The sequence below is a fragment of the Hypomesus nipponensis genome, chromosome 6 (genome assembly GCF_054491055.1).
Source record: "Hypomesus nipponensis isolate SF chromosome 6, ASM5449105v1, whole genome shotgun sequence".
Lineage (NCBI taxonomy): Eukaryota > Metazoa > Chordata > Actinopteri > Osmeriformes > Osmeridae > Hypomesus > Hypomesus nipponensis.
Genome location: NC_140366.1, coordinates 8,787,501 through 8,805,984, shown reverse-complemented (window position 1 = coordinate 8,805,984; position 18,484 = coordinate 8,787,501). Strand labels below are relative to the sequence as shown.

The window sequence follows — 18,484 nt, the reverse complement described above, 5'->3', positions numbered from 1 at the left end:
GAAAAGACACAAATGTGTAAATACTAGTCTAAACTATTTAAAGCACAGATATAGCCTATGTGTATTTTTTAAACGTCATATGAGTGGTTGGTTTTTGTGAAGAAACCCACGAGGATAAGAAACAGCCTGAAAAAAGCAGCACACACGGATCTATGTGTTTGTCAAGTGAAAGTTGGCGCTCCTAATTAGTTTTAATTCCAAACTTTTCAACATTCGTTTTATTGATTTACAGTCAAACACAATGCTACACTTTTGAATGAACCACGACAAACGTGTTGCCGGGGTAGTTCTGTGAGTCAGGTAGGCTACATTGGTTACTGTTATCTCCTTACAGGCGTGCATTCCTCACGCACAAAATAGTCAATGTAAGAAAGCGAATGAATTGATATGAATAAGCGCAGTAGGTGCGTGGGGGGATCATAAACACATCTGTTTCCACAACACCACCGGGCACCAGAGCAACAGGTAGCCAGGGAGAAAGCGTTCCACTTCACTTTCTGTGGTCCCTAGGCTACTTTCCATTCCTTTCAATTGTTTACATTGTTCTCAGATACAATAACCCCCTTCCTTCTCCTTTTTTTCTTGAAGGAACTAAAAACAGCTTCATGAAAATAGCGAGAGTTTAGCGCGGACGGGGTAGAAATACGCGCCCCACGAAGGTAGGCTCTCTCTATAGCGCGCTTGCGCAATGCCCCGGGGCGCGAAATGAAGCGGGAGGAGGAGCACTAGCTCTAATGTGGCACGCTGGTGTTTACATGCATTATAATGTCAACCTGCTTCCTACTCCGGAGATTACTCTGAAAGACAGAGCTGAGCGCACACGGCAAGTCGCTCTCTTGTGAAACTTACGATGGCTCGGCGGCCAAGAAACAGGTACGTTTCTACATCACCCGGTCTCTATTAGGTTGATAGCACATGCATGGCTTTAGTGTGTCTCATTCATTGCGTTTCCATGCCTATGTTACTATCTAGTTTCTGATCGCCTGTTCATGTAGCCTAGTGTTTATTTTGAGACGACTTTTATTTTTCACTTTTGCTGTGTGGTGTATTGAGTCAGCGAGCTTGGGGTCAATTGTGAAAAGCATGTTGTTTTTTATGAAGAAGCGCACTTGTGTTGGGCGCGCAGATGACAGGTGGTGCAGCTCATCTGGCACGCGTTCCTCTCGCTGGCTTCTGTCATTTTAGTGGGGAGAGAGAGAGCGCTAGTGTGTTATAGTTGCGCCTTCTCACACGCTCACACACCGGCCGATCTTTTAATTCATTCTGGGAGCTATAAAGCAGGTGTTCAGTTTGCTTTGCCGTGTGCATTTGCTCTTTTATGATATGGATTATGTTCCATTAATCATATGGATACAATGGAAGCTAAACGTGAAACAGGCGGGCGTGTGTTAAAACACATTGCTTTCACTGTTTATTGATGGCGATTAAGTGCAACAACAACCTTTAGGTGCAACAAAAACCTTGGATTAGTTACTGTATAGTAACTTATACATGAAACAATTTCACTCTCACAATTCCACTTTTTAGTTAGTCATTCGAGAACAATCGGCTGCGTTGGTTAAATCTTCCACAAGTTTAGAGCAGTTTAGAACTATAAGATACCTGCACGTACCCCCCTACTTCATTGTCTTTAAAATGGTACATTGCATTTGAACATAAATCACATGAATAAATGTTAAGGCGAAACATTTTACAGTGCACCATGCACGTTTTGTTTCATGCCAGTTAGCTTAGACTTGAGTCACCCCTGTTTCCAGTCTAGCCGAGAGTGGCGGCACTGGCTCAGATGTCCCGTTGTCTTCAAGCCAAGATTTCAGTTGCCAAGCCTCCCTTACGAAGTTGGGAGTCCAATAAACCATGATTTACCTGTAAACTCACTTTAAATATGCTTGGTCATTATTAACGATATCATGGTATTTTTTTTACTATGAATTTTGCTGGTGCAAAAAAAAAACTCAAAGTTGTATTTTGTTTATTGAGTTCATCCTAATGGATAAAGACTAGGTCTACATACATTTTTAGACAAAGACATACTAACAGTTCAAATTTCTTTCTTGTTGGGCAAATTGACCTTTGTTCTTAAATATTGTAGTTGGACAAACAGGAATCACACATTGTTAAGGAAGTTGATGAAAAGTTCAGGGCTATCTGCATACTAAGCTTATCCTTTGTAATACAGTACACACACACACACACACACACACATTTAGTACACAGGGTTCCTCTACACCTGTCCCCCTGTCACACACAAAGGTATCCTATCAGGCTTCCACGTGTCCTATGCTCTGATTGGCTAATGGGGTTGATGATTGCGTGCTGTTCTGACAATGCAAGTGCAAGTCTGGACACGCTGAGGTCATGAAATGATGATCACCTGTGCCAATCCTGGTATCTGTGGAAACTAAAAACACCCACCCCAGAACCAGTTTCTCCAAATATGTTCTGTCCTCCCCTTGTGGGTGTCTGGCTCAGAGCCTGCACCCAAACCTGCAAGAATGACTGGTTCTGTCAAAGTGTTTTTTCTTCTTCTCTTACGTTCCTGTACTGTACATGTGTTTTTTATCGAAAGGGTTGGTTTTCATTCGGTAGCCATGTGACAAAAGTGTTCTCACTTTTCCCTCTTTTTCTTTATTTCTTTCATTCCTTCTTCTCTTTATTTTTTCCATATCTCTTTCGCCTTCCCTCATCCTCTCCTTGTTCTGTGTTTCCCCTCAGTGTTTACAGTAGTGAGGACGATGACGATGAGATTGAGATGTATGACCATGACTATGATGGGCCTCTGGCCAAGGCAGGAAAACGCCATCTTGGCAAAACACGCTGGACCCGGGAGGAGGTATACACGCTCACACACACACACACACACACACACACACACACACACACACACACACACACATTTGTTTAAAAACAAAACAACAATTCTTTAAATGTTTTTATTTGTTTCAGGATGAAAAGTTAAAAAAGCTGGTTGAGCACCATGGTTCCGAGGACTGGAAAATAATTGCCAGTTTTCTGCCCGTAAGTCACACACACCCACCCACACACACACATACACACACACACATATTCAACTTTTTCCATCCAACACAAGTTGTTGTGTGTGTGTGTACTGATGCTGATCTTAAAAGTAACGTCTGCCGTGGATTCCATGGTATCTGCTAAATTCATGGGGGATTTGGTGGCAACCAGTCATTTCCAATGGGAACAAGAAGGGCTAAGGCTTATGCATGAGGTGTACTGTACACACACACACAGACACACACAAATCATGCACAACTGTGATACAATTTCATTTCTCCAAAAATAAAGCTTATTTTTCAGTCTTGTGTGGAAATGAGAAACTAGAATTGTTGCCCTGTCTGAGCACCTGCTCCTCACACACACTGTGAATGAATAATATACCACCAGACACAGTGCTGATCCCCTACACACACACGCACACACACTTCACACAACCACCTTCACTTGCGCTTCACCCAAGTCGAATTTTGATTCCAACTTCCAACGCATGCGTGGGGCCTTACAGAATATACCATTGTCCTAATCAGTCTCCATGACAAACACTCAACAACTCTTAACATGTATTTGTCTGTACCAACAGAACAGAACAGATGTGCAGTGTCAGCACCGGTGGCAGAAAGTTCTCAATCCAGAACTCATCAAAGGTCCCTGGACCAAAGAGGAGGACCAGAGGGTATGTACAGAACGAAACAAGATGAGAATAGACAAAGAATCATTTTATCCTAGAACCTTAACTGAAGCAATCCACATACCCATGGAATACAGAATTGCCGAAACCTCCTACATAACATTATAGAATTATATACAGCATTATAGACAGCATTATAGAATGAACCAGAAAGAGAACAGAATGTAGGCCAACCTTTTGGAAAGAACCTAACCTTAGAACACGTCTCAAAGTAAGCATCACTTTACTGTAAGCAACCTGCAGGTGAACACACCTTCAGAAACATGCTTATGAGAGAGATTGAATTAGTTGATCCGGTATGGGAACAGCCAGCTATAAAGTTTCACTGAGATCAACGGTGCGTCTTCACTCAATAACTCACTCAAGGGTGCACATCAGCCAAAGGGAGTTGTGTTTCAGTGCAGATGCTAGGGAGGTAATGATTAGCAGGGGAAGCTAACGTATCATGTGGAAACTCCCTTTACTGATCACTAGCAGGTGCCCCCAGCCGTGTAGGGGGGAGATAGTGGGAGAGGGAAGGGTGAGGAGAGGGAGAGTCAATGACGAAAGAATGGAAATGAGAAGGTGGCCGTTGACTGGATTGCGAGGAATACATTATTTTTTATCTTTCTCCTTTCCCCCATGGCCCTGTCTCTCTCTCTCTCTATCTCTCTTTATTTCTTTATCTTCCCCCTAAACCCCATATCACCCTCCCTCCCTCCCTCCCTCCCTCCCTCCCTCCCTCCCTCCCTCCCTCCCTCCCTCCCTCCCTCCCTCCCTCCCTCCCTCCCTCCCTCCCTCCCTCCCTCCCTCCCTCCCTCCCTCCCTCCCTCCCTCCCTCCCTCCACCCGCTTCCTGTCCTCTTCTTCCCCTTCTCTCCACCCCTCCCTCCCTCCCCCACCTCCCTCCTGCCCCTGCCTCCTACCCTCTTTCTCCCCTCCCCCCTTTCCCAGGTCATAGAGCTGGTCCAGAAGTACGGCGCCAAGCGCTGGTCCGTAATCGCCAAGCACCTGAAGGGGCGCATCGGCAAGCAGTGCCGCGAGCGCTGGCACAACCACCTGAACCCCGAGGTGAAGAAGACCTCCTGGACGGAGGAGGAGGACAGGATCATCTACCAGGCCCACGAGAAGCTGGGCAACCGCTGGGCCGAGATCGCCAAGCTGCTCCCTGGCAGGTAGGCTGCCCACGCAGAGCTCCACAGGGTCCCACCCCTGGTTGCCTACTGGTTCGGCCTCACTCGGGGTCGTCCGGACAATTGGATCCCCCAGTGATAAATCGTGGGGGTGGGGAGGTGTATTGTATGCCTTGGACCATGTGTGTGTGTGTGTGTGTATGTGTGTGTGTATGTAACTGCTTGGGAGAGATAATGCTATTGAGGTGTGTGCGTGTGAGTTTTGTAATGACGCTCGCGCGCACGCGTGTGTGTATGTGTTTATTGCCTAGGACTGATAATGCTATCAAGAACCATTGGAACTCCACCATGAGGCGCAAAGTGGAGCAGGAGGGTTATCTGCAGCACGCCAACAAGTCCAGCGCCGCCTCGATGGCCGCCGCCACAGGTTACGGCAAGGCCAACCACATCTTGGGCTTCTCCCACCACTCGCCCAATCATGTGCATCTCCCACCCTTGTCACCCCTATCGACCAACTACCCCTGCTACATTTCTGACACACACAGGGTGAGTGGACTCTCTTCCCCCAAACCACACCTTGCATAACCAACACAATGCAAAAAAAATAAAAAATAATACTATCCTGAGGTCAGGGGTTATATTGGGAAATTGAGTCTTTGCAAACTGTATCTTAACTTTTTGGCAGATGACATAACAATCATACGTATGATTGTTTGTCGGTCAGTATTCATTGTTTTCTGGTTGGCTCTGTGTCTTAGGTTCCCTTTCCTGTGTCGTTGCATTTCAACATCCGGAACATTCCACAGCATGGAACAGCTGCTATACAGGTATAACAGAACAAAAACAGTAATGGTAGTCTCTTCACATGGCCACTAATCACAATAATTATTTTTAGCTAACAACTTTTATGGTCAGGAATTTGGAGGGATTCATTCAAATTAAGAGAGTAACACAATTCTAATCTCTCTCTGTCTCTTTCTCTCTCTCTGTCTCTCTCCCTCTCTCTCTACCCAGAGACACTATAATGAGGAGGACCCAGAGAAGGAGAAAAGAGTGAAAGAGATTGAACTGCTGCTGATGTCAACAGAGAATGAACTGAGAGGCCAGCCTTCACAGCCAGTGAGTGTGTATGGGTTTGTCTGTGTCCTTGTGGCCGGCCTACAGTGCTATGACAGTGAAGGTGTGTGTGTGTTTGTGTGTGCGCACAGGGAGGAAACATCTGGGGGGGTCTATTTCACTGCCTACAACATAAGTGATGAAATAGCTGCTTATCTTGCCCCTGTTTGACTCTTGTGCAACCCTACTACCTTCCCACTTATCACAGCTACGCTGCCAAAACTTCAAACTCAACTTCCCTTTCTCTCTCTCCCTCCCTCCATCTCCTTTTCTGTCTATCTCTCTCTCTTACCTCCTCACTCACTCTCTCTCCCTCCATCTCTCTCTCCCTGTCAGATGATCCCATCATTTCTGAACTGGATAAACCAGGGCTCTCTGACAGACAGCTTAGAGGGTATGACCTCCCAGCCGCACCAGGCCGCCGCCCCAGCCCCGCCCCTAGACCAGGGGTGCCTCCCCGAGGGTAGCGCCTCGTCGGCACGCAGCCTGGGTTCTGTCGTCGACGGCAACCACAATAACAACAACAACAGCAATAACAGCTCCAGTCTTTCCGGCCTGCCAGAGTCAGAGTTCATGGAGTCAGTCATCGACTCGGTAAGACGATGTTTCGTGAATTTTGTTCAGTAAGCGACAAAAAATACAAAAACAATGCGTGTCTTGTCAAGTGACTTACTTCCTCGAAACGAATTGAAGTTTAAACTGCGACACTGATAAACAGAGCATCAAATTCTTCCAGAACCGATTAGCATAGCACTAGCATCTGGCACAATGGTGGGTTTGACCCCTTCTTCGCTCCCGCCTTCTCTTCAGAGCCTTTCCTCAATGAATGAGGTCGCCAGCAGTACGCTCTGTGATAGGAGCTTGCCCACAACGAACAGGGGCTTGCCTAATCAGGGCTCAGGGACTGGTCATGGCACATTTTCATTGGCCAGTTTTGCCTGCTCAACGCCCAAGCGTACTCCAGTCAGAAACCTGCCCTTTTCACCCTCGCAGGTAGCTAAGCAACAGCGGTTTCAATCAAATTAGAATTGAACCAATCACCATCCATCTGATTACTGTATGCAGTCTAATCAATCACCCATCCAGCGTGAGGACTAATTAGTGTGCTTTAATATAAAATCATCTCTCCCTCCTTCTCTCTCTTTCTCTGCCCATTACTCTGCATTTTCCATCAACTGTTCCATTATTCCATCTTTTCATGAAAACTATTTTGATCTGAGCTGACCTGGATCTTGCTTACTGCCACTTATCCACCCTTCTCTTCGCCTCGTAGCTATCGATGTGACCCTGCAGGTTCCCATGACACTTGGGATTAGACTCATATTCATTGGTCTCCTCTTTTTTTATTCAACCACAGTTTCTCAACCAATCAACAAGCTCAGAACACTCAGACAGCGACAGCCTATCGATGAGCTCACCTGTGGACACCAAACCCCTGCTGGTCACACCCTTGCACCGAGACCACACCCTCCGGCTGCAGAAAGAAAACGACATGTAAGATCTCATGCTCCATCTGATTCAATTCGAATCTACTTTCCTCCATTTAGTCATCTGTGTTCCACATCGGTGTCTGTGTTTTCATACCTAACTTAAAACAGGAGTGAATGATAGTAGTAGTCTTATGTCAACTATGCAAAACTCACCCCTCTCTCTCTCTTTCTCTCTCTCTCTCTTTCTCTCCTTCTCTCTTAGGTTCAGGACTCCCAACATCCGGCGCTCTATCATGGAGTCCACTCCTCGCACGCCCACTCCCTTCAGGTCGGCCTTGACCCAGGAATCCAAATACGGATCCCTCAAACTACTGGTGAGACACACGCACCAAGACTACACTTGGAATATGAAAAGACATACATTTGCTGACAGAGCGTACACTAAAGTTGCCAATTAAAAAGAATATAGATGAATAGTGTCCATGAAAATGAACCAGGTGAAGTCAAACCAAGGTTGCTGATGTGGGTTCTACCCCCCTGTCTTCTGTGGACACTCAATACTCTTTTCTGGTCTTTTTCAGAACTCCCCTCTGGAGCAGGAATTGGTAGATTCCATCAAGCAGGAGCCTATGGAGTGTACCATCTCTGCGGTGGGGTCACACGATGAGCATCTCCCTCTAAAGAAGATTAAACAAGAGGTATTTCCATTTACTGTCTTTAACACAGCCGAACACAAGTGCATTCACACACACACGCACACAGCTGGAAGACACGTTCTTTTTCCGGAGAAGCAAAAGTGAAAGCACCCCGAATGCTTGATGAAATGCTATGAATCATCACGGACATGCCTGTCTGTTTTGCGATCACACCATTAACATTTATCCGTTGAAGCGCTTCAATTCAGGGAAACACATTTCTCTGGCTAACGGCCCCCGGAGTAGTTCAAATCCAGTTGGGAACCTGCTCTGCGTGCTTGCGTGAGCTCTCACACGCCCTCTGACAGCTTGTGGTTGTGGTCACAGGTGGAAGCGCCGTGTGAGAGAAGTCCCTGCATGCAGTGGGACGGACAAGACCTCCACACCCAGCTCTTCTCCCCCTCCGGCTCCGCCCAGGAAGTACCCGTGAGTGACCTTTCACCTCGTAACTCCTGTCGCGTGGGTCGTGTCATGGCCCGCTGCTGTTTTTCACTGTACTGTTGAACGAGGTCGGATGATCCGACTTGAATAAGATCTGACAGACGCAAAATGCCTGAATGAACCATGACAAAGCTTTTGGAGGGAACCCTGTTATTGACGTTAGCGTCTTCGAGGCAGACAACTGAAAGTCCTCTTCCAACACTGATCTGGGGTGGACGAATGGACTTTCTTTGAGGACAAATTGTGAAATGAATGTAAGATGACCCTCTCTGTTCCCCAGGACCTGTTAACAAGCTCAGTGCTCAGTGATGATGGACACAAGTCCTACCACCTCCCCCACCGGTCCACGGCCAGCCAACAGCAGGTGTGTGTGTGAGTCAGAAGTTAGCATGGGTTTCAGATTGCATGATAGATTACTAGATAATACAATGTAAACTTGCCATAACATATACCGTCTCCTTCCCCCCCCCCCCCCCCCCCTCCCATGCTCTCTGTCTCTTTGTCTCTGTTTCTATCTCACTCTCTGTTTCTATCTCACTCTCTTTATCTGTTTTTGTTTCTGCAACAGCTCAGCACATGGGAGCAGGTGGCTTGTGGGAAGACAGAGGACCAAGTCTTGGCTTTGGAGCAGAGCCACAAATACATGAACACTTACTCTACGAGGACTCTGGTCATGTAAATACACACACACACAAATGACAGAAGAGAAACACAAGTTGGTTTGAAAACATCAACATTCCCTGCACTCTTCAAGTTCTTTATTTTGTTATTTTGTTGTGGTACAACAGTTGGGAGAGGCTTGATGCCGTTTGGTGTTTTTAACACACTTGTTGGATGTCAACCAACCAAAGACTATTACACACGTGAACAAAATTGTTGGTACCCCTTGGGCAATGAAAGAAACTCACAATATTCACAGAATTTGATTCTGACAAAAGTAATAATATAAATTCTATGTGTTAACCAATGAAAGTCAGACATTGGTTTTCAACCATGCTTCAACGGAATTATTTAAAAAATAAACTCATGGAACAGGCCTAGACAAATGATGGTACCCCTAACTTAATTTTTGTTGCACAACCTTTTAAGGCAATCAGACAATTCCTGTAACTGTCAATGAGACTCCTGCACCTCTCAGCAGGTATTTTGGCCCACTCATGAGCAAACTGCTCCAGTTGTTTCCGGTTTGAAGGGTGTCTTTTCCAGGCGGCATGTTTCAACTCCTTCCAAAGATGCTCAATAGGATTGAGGTCAGGGCTCATAGAAGGCCACTTTAGAATAGTCCAATGTTTTCCTCTTAGCCATTCTTGGGTGTTTTAGCTGTGTGTTTTGAGTCATTGTCCTGTTGCAAGACCCATGACCTGCGACTGAGACCAAGCTTTCTGACACTGGCCAGCACATTTCTCTCTAGAATCCCTTGATAGTCTTCAGATTTCATTGTACCCTGCACAGATTCAAGACACCCTGTACTAGATGCAGCACAGCAGCCCCAGAACATAGAGCCTCCTCCATGTTTCACAGTATGCTTCATTTTTCCTTCTGTGAACAGAGCTGATGTGCCTTAGCAAAAAGTTCAATTTTTGTCTCATCTGTCCATAGGACATTCTCCCAGAAGCTTTGTGGCTTGTCAACATGTAGTTTGGCATATTCCAGTCTAGCTTTTTTATGATTTGTTGTCAACAATGGTGTTTTCCTTGGTCATCTCCCATGTAGTCCACTTTGGCTCAAACAACGACACATGGTGCCATCTGACACTGATGTTCCTTGAGCATGAAGTTCACCTTGGATCTCTTTAGAAGCCTTTCTGGCCTCCTTGTTACCATTCGGATTATCCGTCTCATTGATTTTTCATAAATTTTCCTCCTGCGGCCACGTCCAGGGAGGTTGGCTACAGTCCCATGGATCTAACATTTCTGAACAATATGTGCAACTGTAGTCACAGGAACATCTAGCTGCTTGGAGATGGTCTTATAGCCTTTACCTTTATCATGCTTGTCTATAATTTTCTTTCTAATCTCCTGAGACAACTCTTTCCTTTGCTTCCTCTGGTCCATGTTGAGTGTGGTGCAGACCATGTCACCAGACAACACAGTGACTACCTGGAGCCCTATATATAGGCCCACTGACTGATTACAAGATTGTAGACACCTGTGATGCTAATTAGTGGACACACCTTGAATTAATATATCCCTTGGGTCACATTATTTTCAGTCTTTGCGAGGGGTACCATCATTTTTGTCTAGGCCTGTTCCATGAGTTTATTTTTTTTAAATAATTCTGTTGAATCATGGTTGAACATGGTTGACTTTCATTGGTTAACATTCATATTATTACTTTTGTCGGATACAAGTTTTTTCTGTGACCGTTGTGAGTTTTTCTTTCATTGACCGAGGGGTACAAACAATTTTGTCCATGTGTGTGTTTGTTTGTATTTTGTGTTTTATTTTATTTGTATTGTTTTCGGTCAATTCTCTTTTTGCTTTTGTTATTCTAATATGTATGTTGTATTATAAGTGGGGAAATGTTCCTGTAATTTGCAGAGGGCTGTATTCGTGATAATTATTAATTTTCATATTAATATAAAGAACAATCTGATTAATTTATTGGTTTTATTTTAATGGGGACTGTTTTTTTATTTTTATTATTTGTTTTCTTTTTACAATCGGCCAATCAAGCAGTGTTTGATTCCAGTATTTCAGCCCTAAAGCTCCCTAGCATTACACCTAACTAAAAATGAATGTGTCAAATGTGACCAAATAACTGCAAACCTGTGTATTTCAGTCACAATACACTCTCACTGATGACATAGGCCCTAATGAAGCCTTAGCGAGTGTGTTTTTGACAAGACGTTAACATTTCACTGCTGAACACGAGCTGCAATGTCCGCTCTTATGTCATCCTAACGAATGATTATGGATGATCTTGTTATGCTTATGTGACAATTGGGCCAGTCCATTTAAGTGTTACCCCATATAAGAAGCTTGTGTGAGAACTACAAACAAGATTTTACTATAGCCTGTATTGTATGTTTTTGGTTTCCTTATTTACCTTTACAGTATACGTATACTGTATAGGGAGACGTTTCCATTGAACAAATGTATTAACTACTCGTGATAATTTTTTTATCAAGTCAAACCTAAAGTCCTACATAAGTTTACAGTTGTTAATCAAACTGAGAACACATCAAGTTTGTCAGTTCTGCACTTGAATTCCTAGTTCTCTACAAATGTTTGTGTAAAACACTGCTATTATACTACAAACAATGGCCCTGTGGTATCACAAGTTTTATATAGCTGTTTTTTGGTTTGAAAGGTTACTTTTGATACTTTGTTTTTATAATGCATATAAAATCAGCATGTTTTATACTAAAACTACAGTAGCCAATTTTCAAACACTTAGCAAGACAATCATTTTTATATTTCATATGTTTTATTATAGTAGCTTTCAGCAACAAAAAAGTTTTATAAAAGCTTTTATACAGGCCAGGATTTCATCTTTTTTATATATTTGTATACTGCCTTGCTAATAAAGTTTGTCCTTTTTCAATAACATTTCTTTCGTAGTCTACATTTATAACATAACAAGTGGAACAAAGAAGCTCAGAAGTGACCAGGCAAAGGTAAACCATACCAGCATATTTTTCTCATTTGAAATCTCGTTGATTCCGCAAAGTGGAGAAGTTGATGTACACAGTAGGTTCAGCAGAACAGTTTGTTCTTTAAACTGATCCACTGTTGGTCTAAATGATTTATATTAGCTGCCTGTGAATGAATAGCCTTTTCACAGCCAAGTTTATAAAGGTGGAGTGTATCTGTAGTATTCAAATACTTTTACTCTGAAGTATTCAAATATTCAAACATACACACAGACACTGATATCCACTTATACCATGAGGACATTGTAACAAAGAATGATTGTTTAGCTACAGTTTTTCTTGGCACTCATAAAACTACAAACATGTACGGTAACCTTTGTGTTAGTATAGAGATTAAAACTTTAGCAGTCTACAATGATAAAGCAAGAAAATGCAAATGTCTTCAACCGTTACATCTCTATCTAAAGATAGGATACATGATCCTCTTCGGTCGTTTTCAAGAGAACAGCTTCCAGTGGCAATTGACAAAGTGACACTTTTTCATACTATGAAGAAATCCCCCTCATCTCCATTGTAAACACGACAACTCACACCAGCACACATAAGGCATCATCCATACACTCATGTCTATGAGTGGAGTGTTCAGTCTCTGGAGAAGAAGTCTCAGTCTCTCTTTTTCTGTGAGGACATGCAGGCCGAGGGGCCTAGACCCAGACCAGGGGTTATATTTACGGCTCCCCCAGTTTTCACATCCCCCCTACAGCCATCTGTCTTACACTTGCCCCCTGAAACCATCATAGAGGCCTCAAAAATAGACAGAGTTTATATCTCCAAGGGATAGAAGTACAGATACAAATACATAAGCACATAAATACATACATGATATAGTTGACCTCAATAAAAGCAAGCTGAGCCACATTAATTAGCATCATGAAAAGAAAAAGAAATCCCTGAATTTGCTCTTGTGAACAAATTGCCTGAAATGCATTGTAGTATAAAGTATGTACCGGATGTATAGGATATAAAGTGCAAATGTTTGGTAAATGTTGATACAATATACAGTATGTATATATATATATATAAATACTGCACAGTACATTACATGTTGGTTGTTGGTTTATTGAGTCAGACTGTACTATTAATTGGGTTTAAGTTTTGGAGCAGAAAGTAGTGAAGTGAAAATGGTTATGAAAACAAAAGTTGAGGGGTGGAGAGGATGGTGTGTGTCTCTGTTCATAGAATGACTCCTGTCAGCTGGCAGTTTTAGTGTGTGTGTGTGTGTGCGGTGTGTGTGTGTGTGTGTGTGTGTGTATACAGCATGTACAGTATGCTGTGAAAGGACACTCCGGAAAAAGGGGGAGTCTGAGGTGTGAGAGTCCAGAAGCAGACTTTCAGAATGGGAATGCCTCCATCTCCTGCACCCACAACCCCAAACCTCCAGAGACTAGACACCTGCTCCCTCTGTCTGAAGGCTCAGCTGCCTGCCTGTGTGTGTGTGTGTGTTTGTGTGTGTGTGTTTGTGTGCATTTGAGTGTGACAGAGACCGAGAAAAAAGGGGAGGGGGGGAAGGGGGGGGGTGGTGAGGGTTGGGGGGGAGGAAAGAAAGAAAAAGGCACAATGACAAAAAAACAAAAACAGGTGCAAAACTAAAAACTTGTCTCTTCCTCAAAGGATTTAATCATCTAAACATTTGATTTGACGTGATAAGCTGAGAAACGTGGCCATGGTTGACCAGTCAAAGCCTTTTCACCAAAACAGACATAGCAAGCAAACACTTAATAATGATTGCACCACACAAGCCACTGGGATTGTGACAGTAGCCTTAGTCAGTCTACAGCATGTCAAGAACAGTGACATTTGACCCCAGATGGAAGTTCACTCTGGTCTCCACATGCTGTTTACACTGATGCCACAACCAGTAGTCACTTTGTTCCCCTGGGAGACAGGCGTGGCCGTTTGGGCTTGCGCTATGGCAACCAGGGTGCCTCGATGATAGTGGTGGAATTAGATTGTGTGAAGATATCTGGGCTTGAAGAGAAAGAGAGGGAGAGAGAGAGGGGGGAGTGGAGGGGGGCAGAGAACCTGACACCATACGAGTGCTAGGAACTCTCTAGGTATAAAGAAGGGCAGGTTAGGTACAGTACCTTGGTTTTCATCAGTGACACAACCTGTTTTACCACTTCAGTTTAGAATATGGACAGAATAAGTCCAGTACAACACCAGTTGTATTAAGAACAAAGGTCTTTTTTCTGCTCTGAGAACTTGTTAGCTACCTAAACTACCTTTGCTTTGTGTCTGTCGCAAGCGGATTGGCTCACAAATTCAGTTTGACGTGTCACAATGGATTTATAGCCGGATGTTGCAAAGAGGCTGGTTTGTCCCACACACAAAGACACACACGCGCGTGCGCGGGCACACGCACACGGCCCCCCTAACGCCGCTCCGTACAACAACACCACCGCTCACACTGCGCCAGCGGGCATTCCTCCAGTCTGATTTCCTCATTCCCCAGAGCTGTTGTGGTCAGAGATACTCAGGCATGAGCAGCCGCTCCCCGATGGCCGGGGTCAGGTAGCAGGGAGCGGCTAGACTGGCCTGGCCTGATAACTGCCCTACCCACGCTGTGGTGATGGGGGAGGAGGAGGAGGGGTTGCAGACAGATAGAGCGGAGAGGAGAAAGAGAGAAACAAGAAGAGGGAGGGAGGCAGGGAGTCGGAGAGAGAAAGAGAGAGAAAAAAAGAGAGAGAGAGAGAGAGAGACAGAGAGAGGAGAAAAATGGAGAGCAAAACATTTTAAGGGGCAGAGGGGGGGGAATAACTGTACATTGTTGTGGTTTCCATCCATTCCCGCAGTCTCATCTCACTGGCCCTCCTCGGGTGACCCTGCTGGCTTGGTGACCTTCCCTGGAACAGGAAGGAGCGGGAGGGGAGCGCTGGGGCAGGCTGCGCTGGAGACACAGCGGGAAGCCGCACGGCGACCACTCGAACGAAGGACGTTGACATTCGCGGGGTCGCGCGGGGTCACACGAAGGAGAAGTCTCCATTCTACAGCGAGCGTCTTCACCTCCCGGCGAGGTGAGGAGGACGCCGTGAGGAGGAGTTCAGACCCGGGGACAGACCGCTTGCCACTGATCTAAGTCATCCGACCAAAACAAGGCACCTCAACCCTCACCTCGGCCTCCCGCGGGCCAGTCGGAGACAACAGGAGACTGGGTGAACAGGGAGGAGAAGGGAGGGGGAAGGAGAGAGCGCTAGAGGACGGGACGAGGGGGAAACACGAGCCACGGGGGGCACAGAGGCACCTGTGTGTGTGTGTGTGTGTGGGTGTGTGTGGAGGGGGGAGGGGCGGAGGGGTGCTTGGTGAGGGGGAAGATGTTTGGGGACAGATAGAGATGGAGGAACAAGATGTGTACCCTGCCTAAACCTCTGTGCCTTCATGGATCTGCACGAGGGGCTGCCACACGTTGGCCCGACAGATGGACAGATAACCTATCGGGTCTCTATACGTGCACACGTGCACACACGCATTGTCTGATTGATCAATTCACTCAGAAAGGGAGAGCGAGAGTCAGTAGGTAGAGAGAAAGAGAGGGTGAGCTGATAAAGAGCACACGAGAGGGAGACAGGGAGATAGAAAGAGAGAGAGATAGAGGGAAAGAGGGGGGGGGGACTGTTACCTCTGTTGCTGAGAAGATTAGCTTGTCTGTAACAGTTCTCTGATTTGACTGCTGGTTCGTTTGGCTGTTCGTCTGGTTGTTCAAACCAACACAACGCATCAATGTGCATGTGACAGATAGTCCCAGGACAATAACTGTTAACATCTCCAAAAATAGTGGGTCAGTCGAAGATATGTGCCAAGTGAGTCAAAGAGAACAAAACATAATGTACAGTTGACCGTTAAAAAGAAAGAAAGACAAACAAATAACAATAAACAACCAAACAAGGGTGGAGGAACTCACACAAAGAGGTCATGTTTCGTGTTTGCCTCCTTATGTTCGATGAGACAGAAGGCAATCCATGATAATTCTCTCTATTTATCAATAACACATTGTAAAATAGGGCAAAGTAGGGTAAAATAGTTTGGTAAAATAGTTGTACAAACTATTAGTTCTACTAATAGTTCTACAAAAAGTTTGTATTTAGTTCATATAAAAAAAAACTAACAAAAAACCCACTCAAATGTAAGTAAACCCTCTGGCCTTCACACTGTTTGGCCAAAACCTTCAACGTGAGTCATTTTTTGATCAAATTGTATCCAACTAAACTAATACATGTATGTGCATGTATCTTTTCAACTTCAGTAAATGATCATTATGATTAGGTGATTACGTTTGAACGGATACGGATATCTTGGTGACATCAAGTCACCAAGATGGATTGTTGGTGTTTCAAAACCCATTGACATTGTATGACTATGTTTAGCTTGTGTTCTGCTCCTCTCTCTTACCAACCGTCTCTGGAGGAGGGGATCCCTCTCTGAATTGCTCCTCCCAAGGTTTCTTCCATTTTTTCTCCCGTTGGGAGTTTTTCTGGGAGTTTTTCCTTGTCTTCCTTGAGGGTTTAGGTTGGTTGAGGGGCGGTTCTATGGGCGTATGTGAAGCCCTCTGTGACATGCTTGCGTGTAAAAAGGGCTATACAAATACATTTGATTTGATTTGATTTGAAACTTCAAACCTTTCACACCGGACCCACACACTCTTCCTGTCAACACTGCACATGAGGCCTAAAAGCTACTGTTTCAAATAGAAATGCATGTTGTTTCCCCATGGTGGGTGGCTTCAAGGGGCATCATAGAGTAAGAACTGGCCATTACACACATTTACCAGTACAAACACGCAGACACACACACACACACAGACACGCACGCACGCACGCAAGCACACATAGAGTTGGCCAAGGCGATTTCCCGCTCTGGCCCTGCCCAGCGCTCCTATTCACCTGGGTAAATAGAGCAGAAGGAAGGGCCTCTTAATGGAGCCCATCACACACACACACAAATGGAGATGCTACCCCCCCATGCCCCTGGACCCCCCCTCCCTCGTTACCCCCCCACCCTCCTCCCCCTTCCCCCTTCCCCCTTCCCCCCACCACCACCCATGGCATAACTCTCTTCTCCACACTCTCCTCGCTTCCCCAGCCCATTGTTGGGTCTAAGTGGGCCTGACAGGTTGATTCACCCCGCACAATCACGCCTGGCCGCCCCGATTTAGGCCACTCGTCATCTGGGTCCCCGGCCATCAGTCACCCCCTACCCCCCCACTCCCCTACCCCCCCTACCCCCCCTATCCCCCCTATCCCCTAGTAGGGTGTGTGTGTGTGTGTTTGAGATGCTCCCTCCCTCTGTGTTCCCCGGCCTAATCCCGCTCAAATCAAGTCCTTTTCCAGTGTGTGTGTGTGTGTTTGTGTGTGTGTGTGTGTGTGTGTCATGGGGGCATTCAATAACTTGTCCAATGAGAGCTTGTTTGTGGTTTGCCATCCAAAACATGGCCGGGCTGAAAGGGCACACACACACACATTCTTATACACTCACACACACACACTCACTCGATACAGGCTACACACACACATGTTTCACTGCATTAAATCCTTTGTATACAACAAATGTGCAGAAATTGAAACAATTTTGGATGTGACTGGCTCCAGGAGAGCCAGCTGCAGCTGCAGGTCCAGCCAGCCCAGCCCTGACTATCGCCTGGCTCTGGGGGTCAGGAGGATGCTACTGATGGCATATGGGAACAAAAAAAGTGAGCTAAGGACAATCCAACCAGATGACAGTAAGTTGACCCAAACAGTAGACTGGAGTGCTCTGTTGATAATGACTTAGTGCTTTGAACACACACACACACTCATTTTCATTGAGAGCAATGTGCGCCATCTGTTACTCTACATAAAAGATCATGTGTTTGTGTTTGTTTGTGTGTGTGTGTGTGTGTGTGTAAAAGTAGTCTTTCAAGTGTTCTTAAAGTGCTTGGAGGCTATGCACACACACACATACACACACACACACACTCACAGACACACATTAAAATAATACAGTAAGAGAACACGATATACAGTAAACATTGACTTGATCTTTGAAGGAAATGAGACAGGGACACAGAACAAAGAGATAGGGGCAGACAGACACTGACGAGAGAGAGAGAGATATAGAGAGATAGACAGCGATTGAGAGGGAGATAGAGAAAGATAGCGATGGATAGATAGAGATAGAGAAATAAAGAGATAGAGAGAGATAGAGAGAGATAGAGATAAAATAGATAGAGAGAGATAGAGAAAGAAAGAGAGAGAGAGAGAGAGAGAGAGAGAGAGAGAGAGAGAGAGAGAGAGAGAGAGAGAGAGAGAAAGTGAGTGAGTGAGTGAGTGTGAGAAAGAAAAAGAAAAAAGAGGA

General features: G+C 45.1%; 1 protein-coding gene across 1 annotated transcript; it reads left to right on the top strand.

Moving 5' to 3' along the window:
• Window positions 1-487: 487 nt before the first annotated feature.
• On the top strand, window positions 488-12,051 carry myb (MYB proto-oncogene, transcription factor). The gene is made up of 15 exons (XM_084700776.1): window positions 488-873; window positions 2,716-2,833; window positions 2,947-3,018; window positions 3,602-3,694; window positions 4,642-4,862; window positions 5,132-5,366; window positions 5,579-5,647; window positions 5,835-5,939; window positions 6,273-6,530; window positions 7,294-7,430; window positions 7,629-7,740; window positions 7,948-8,064; window positions 8,389-8,487; window positions 8,783-8,866; window positions 9,071-12,051. Exons 1-15 carry the CDS (start codon window positions 851-853, stop codon window positions 9,179-9,181), a joined length of 1,854 nt encoding a protein of 617 aa, XP_084556902.1. The 5' UTR covers window positions 488-850; the 3' UTR covers window positions 9,182-12,051.
• The last annotated feature ends 6,433 nt before the right edge of the window (window positions 12,052-18,484 follow it).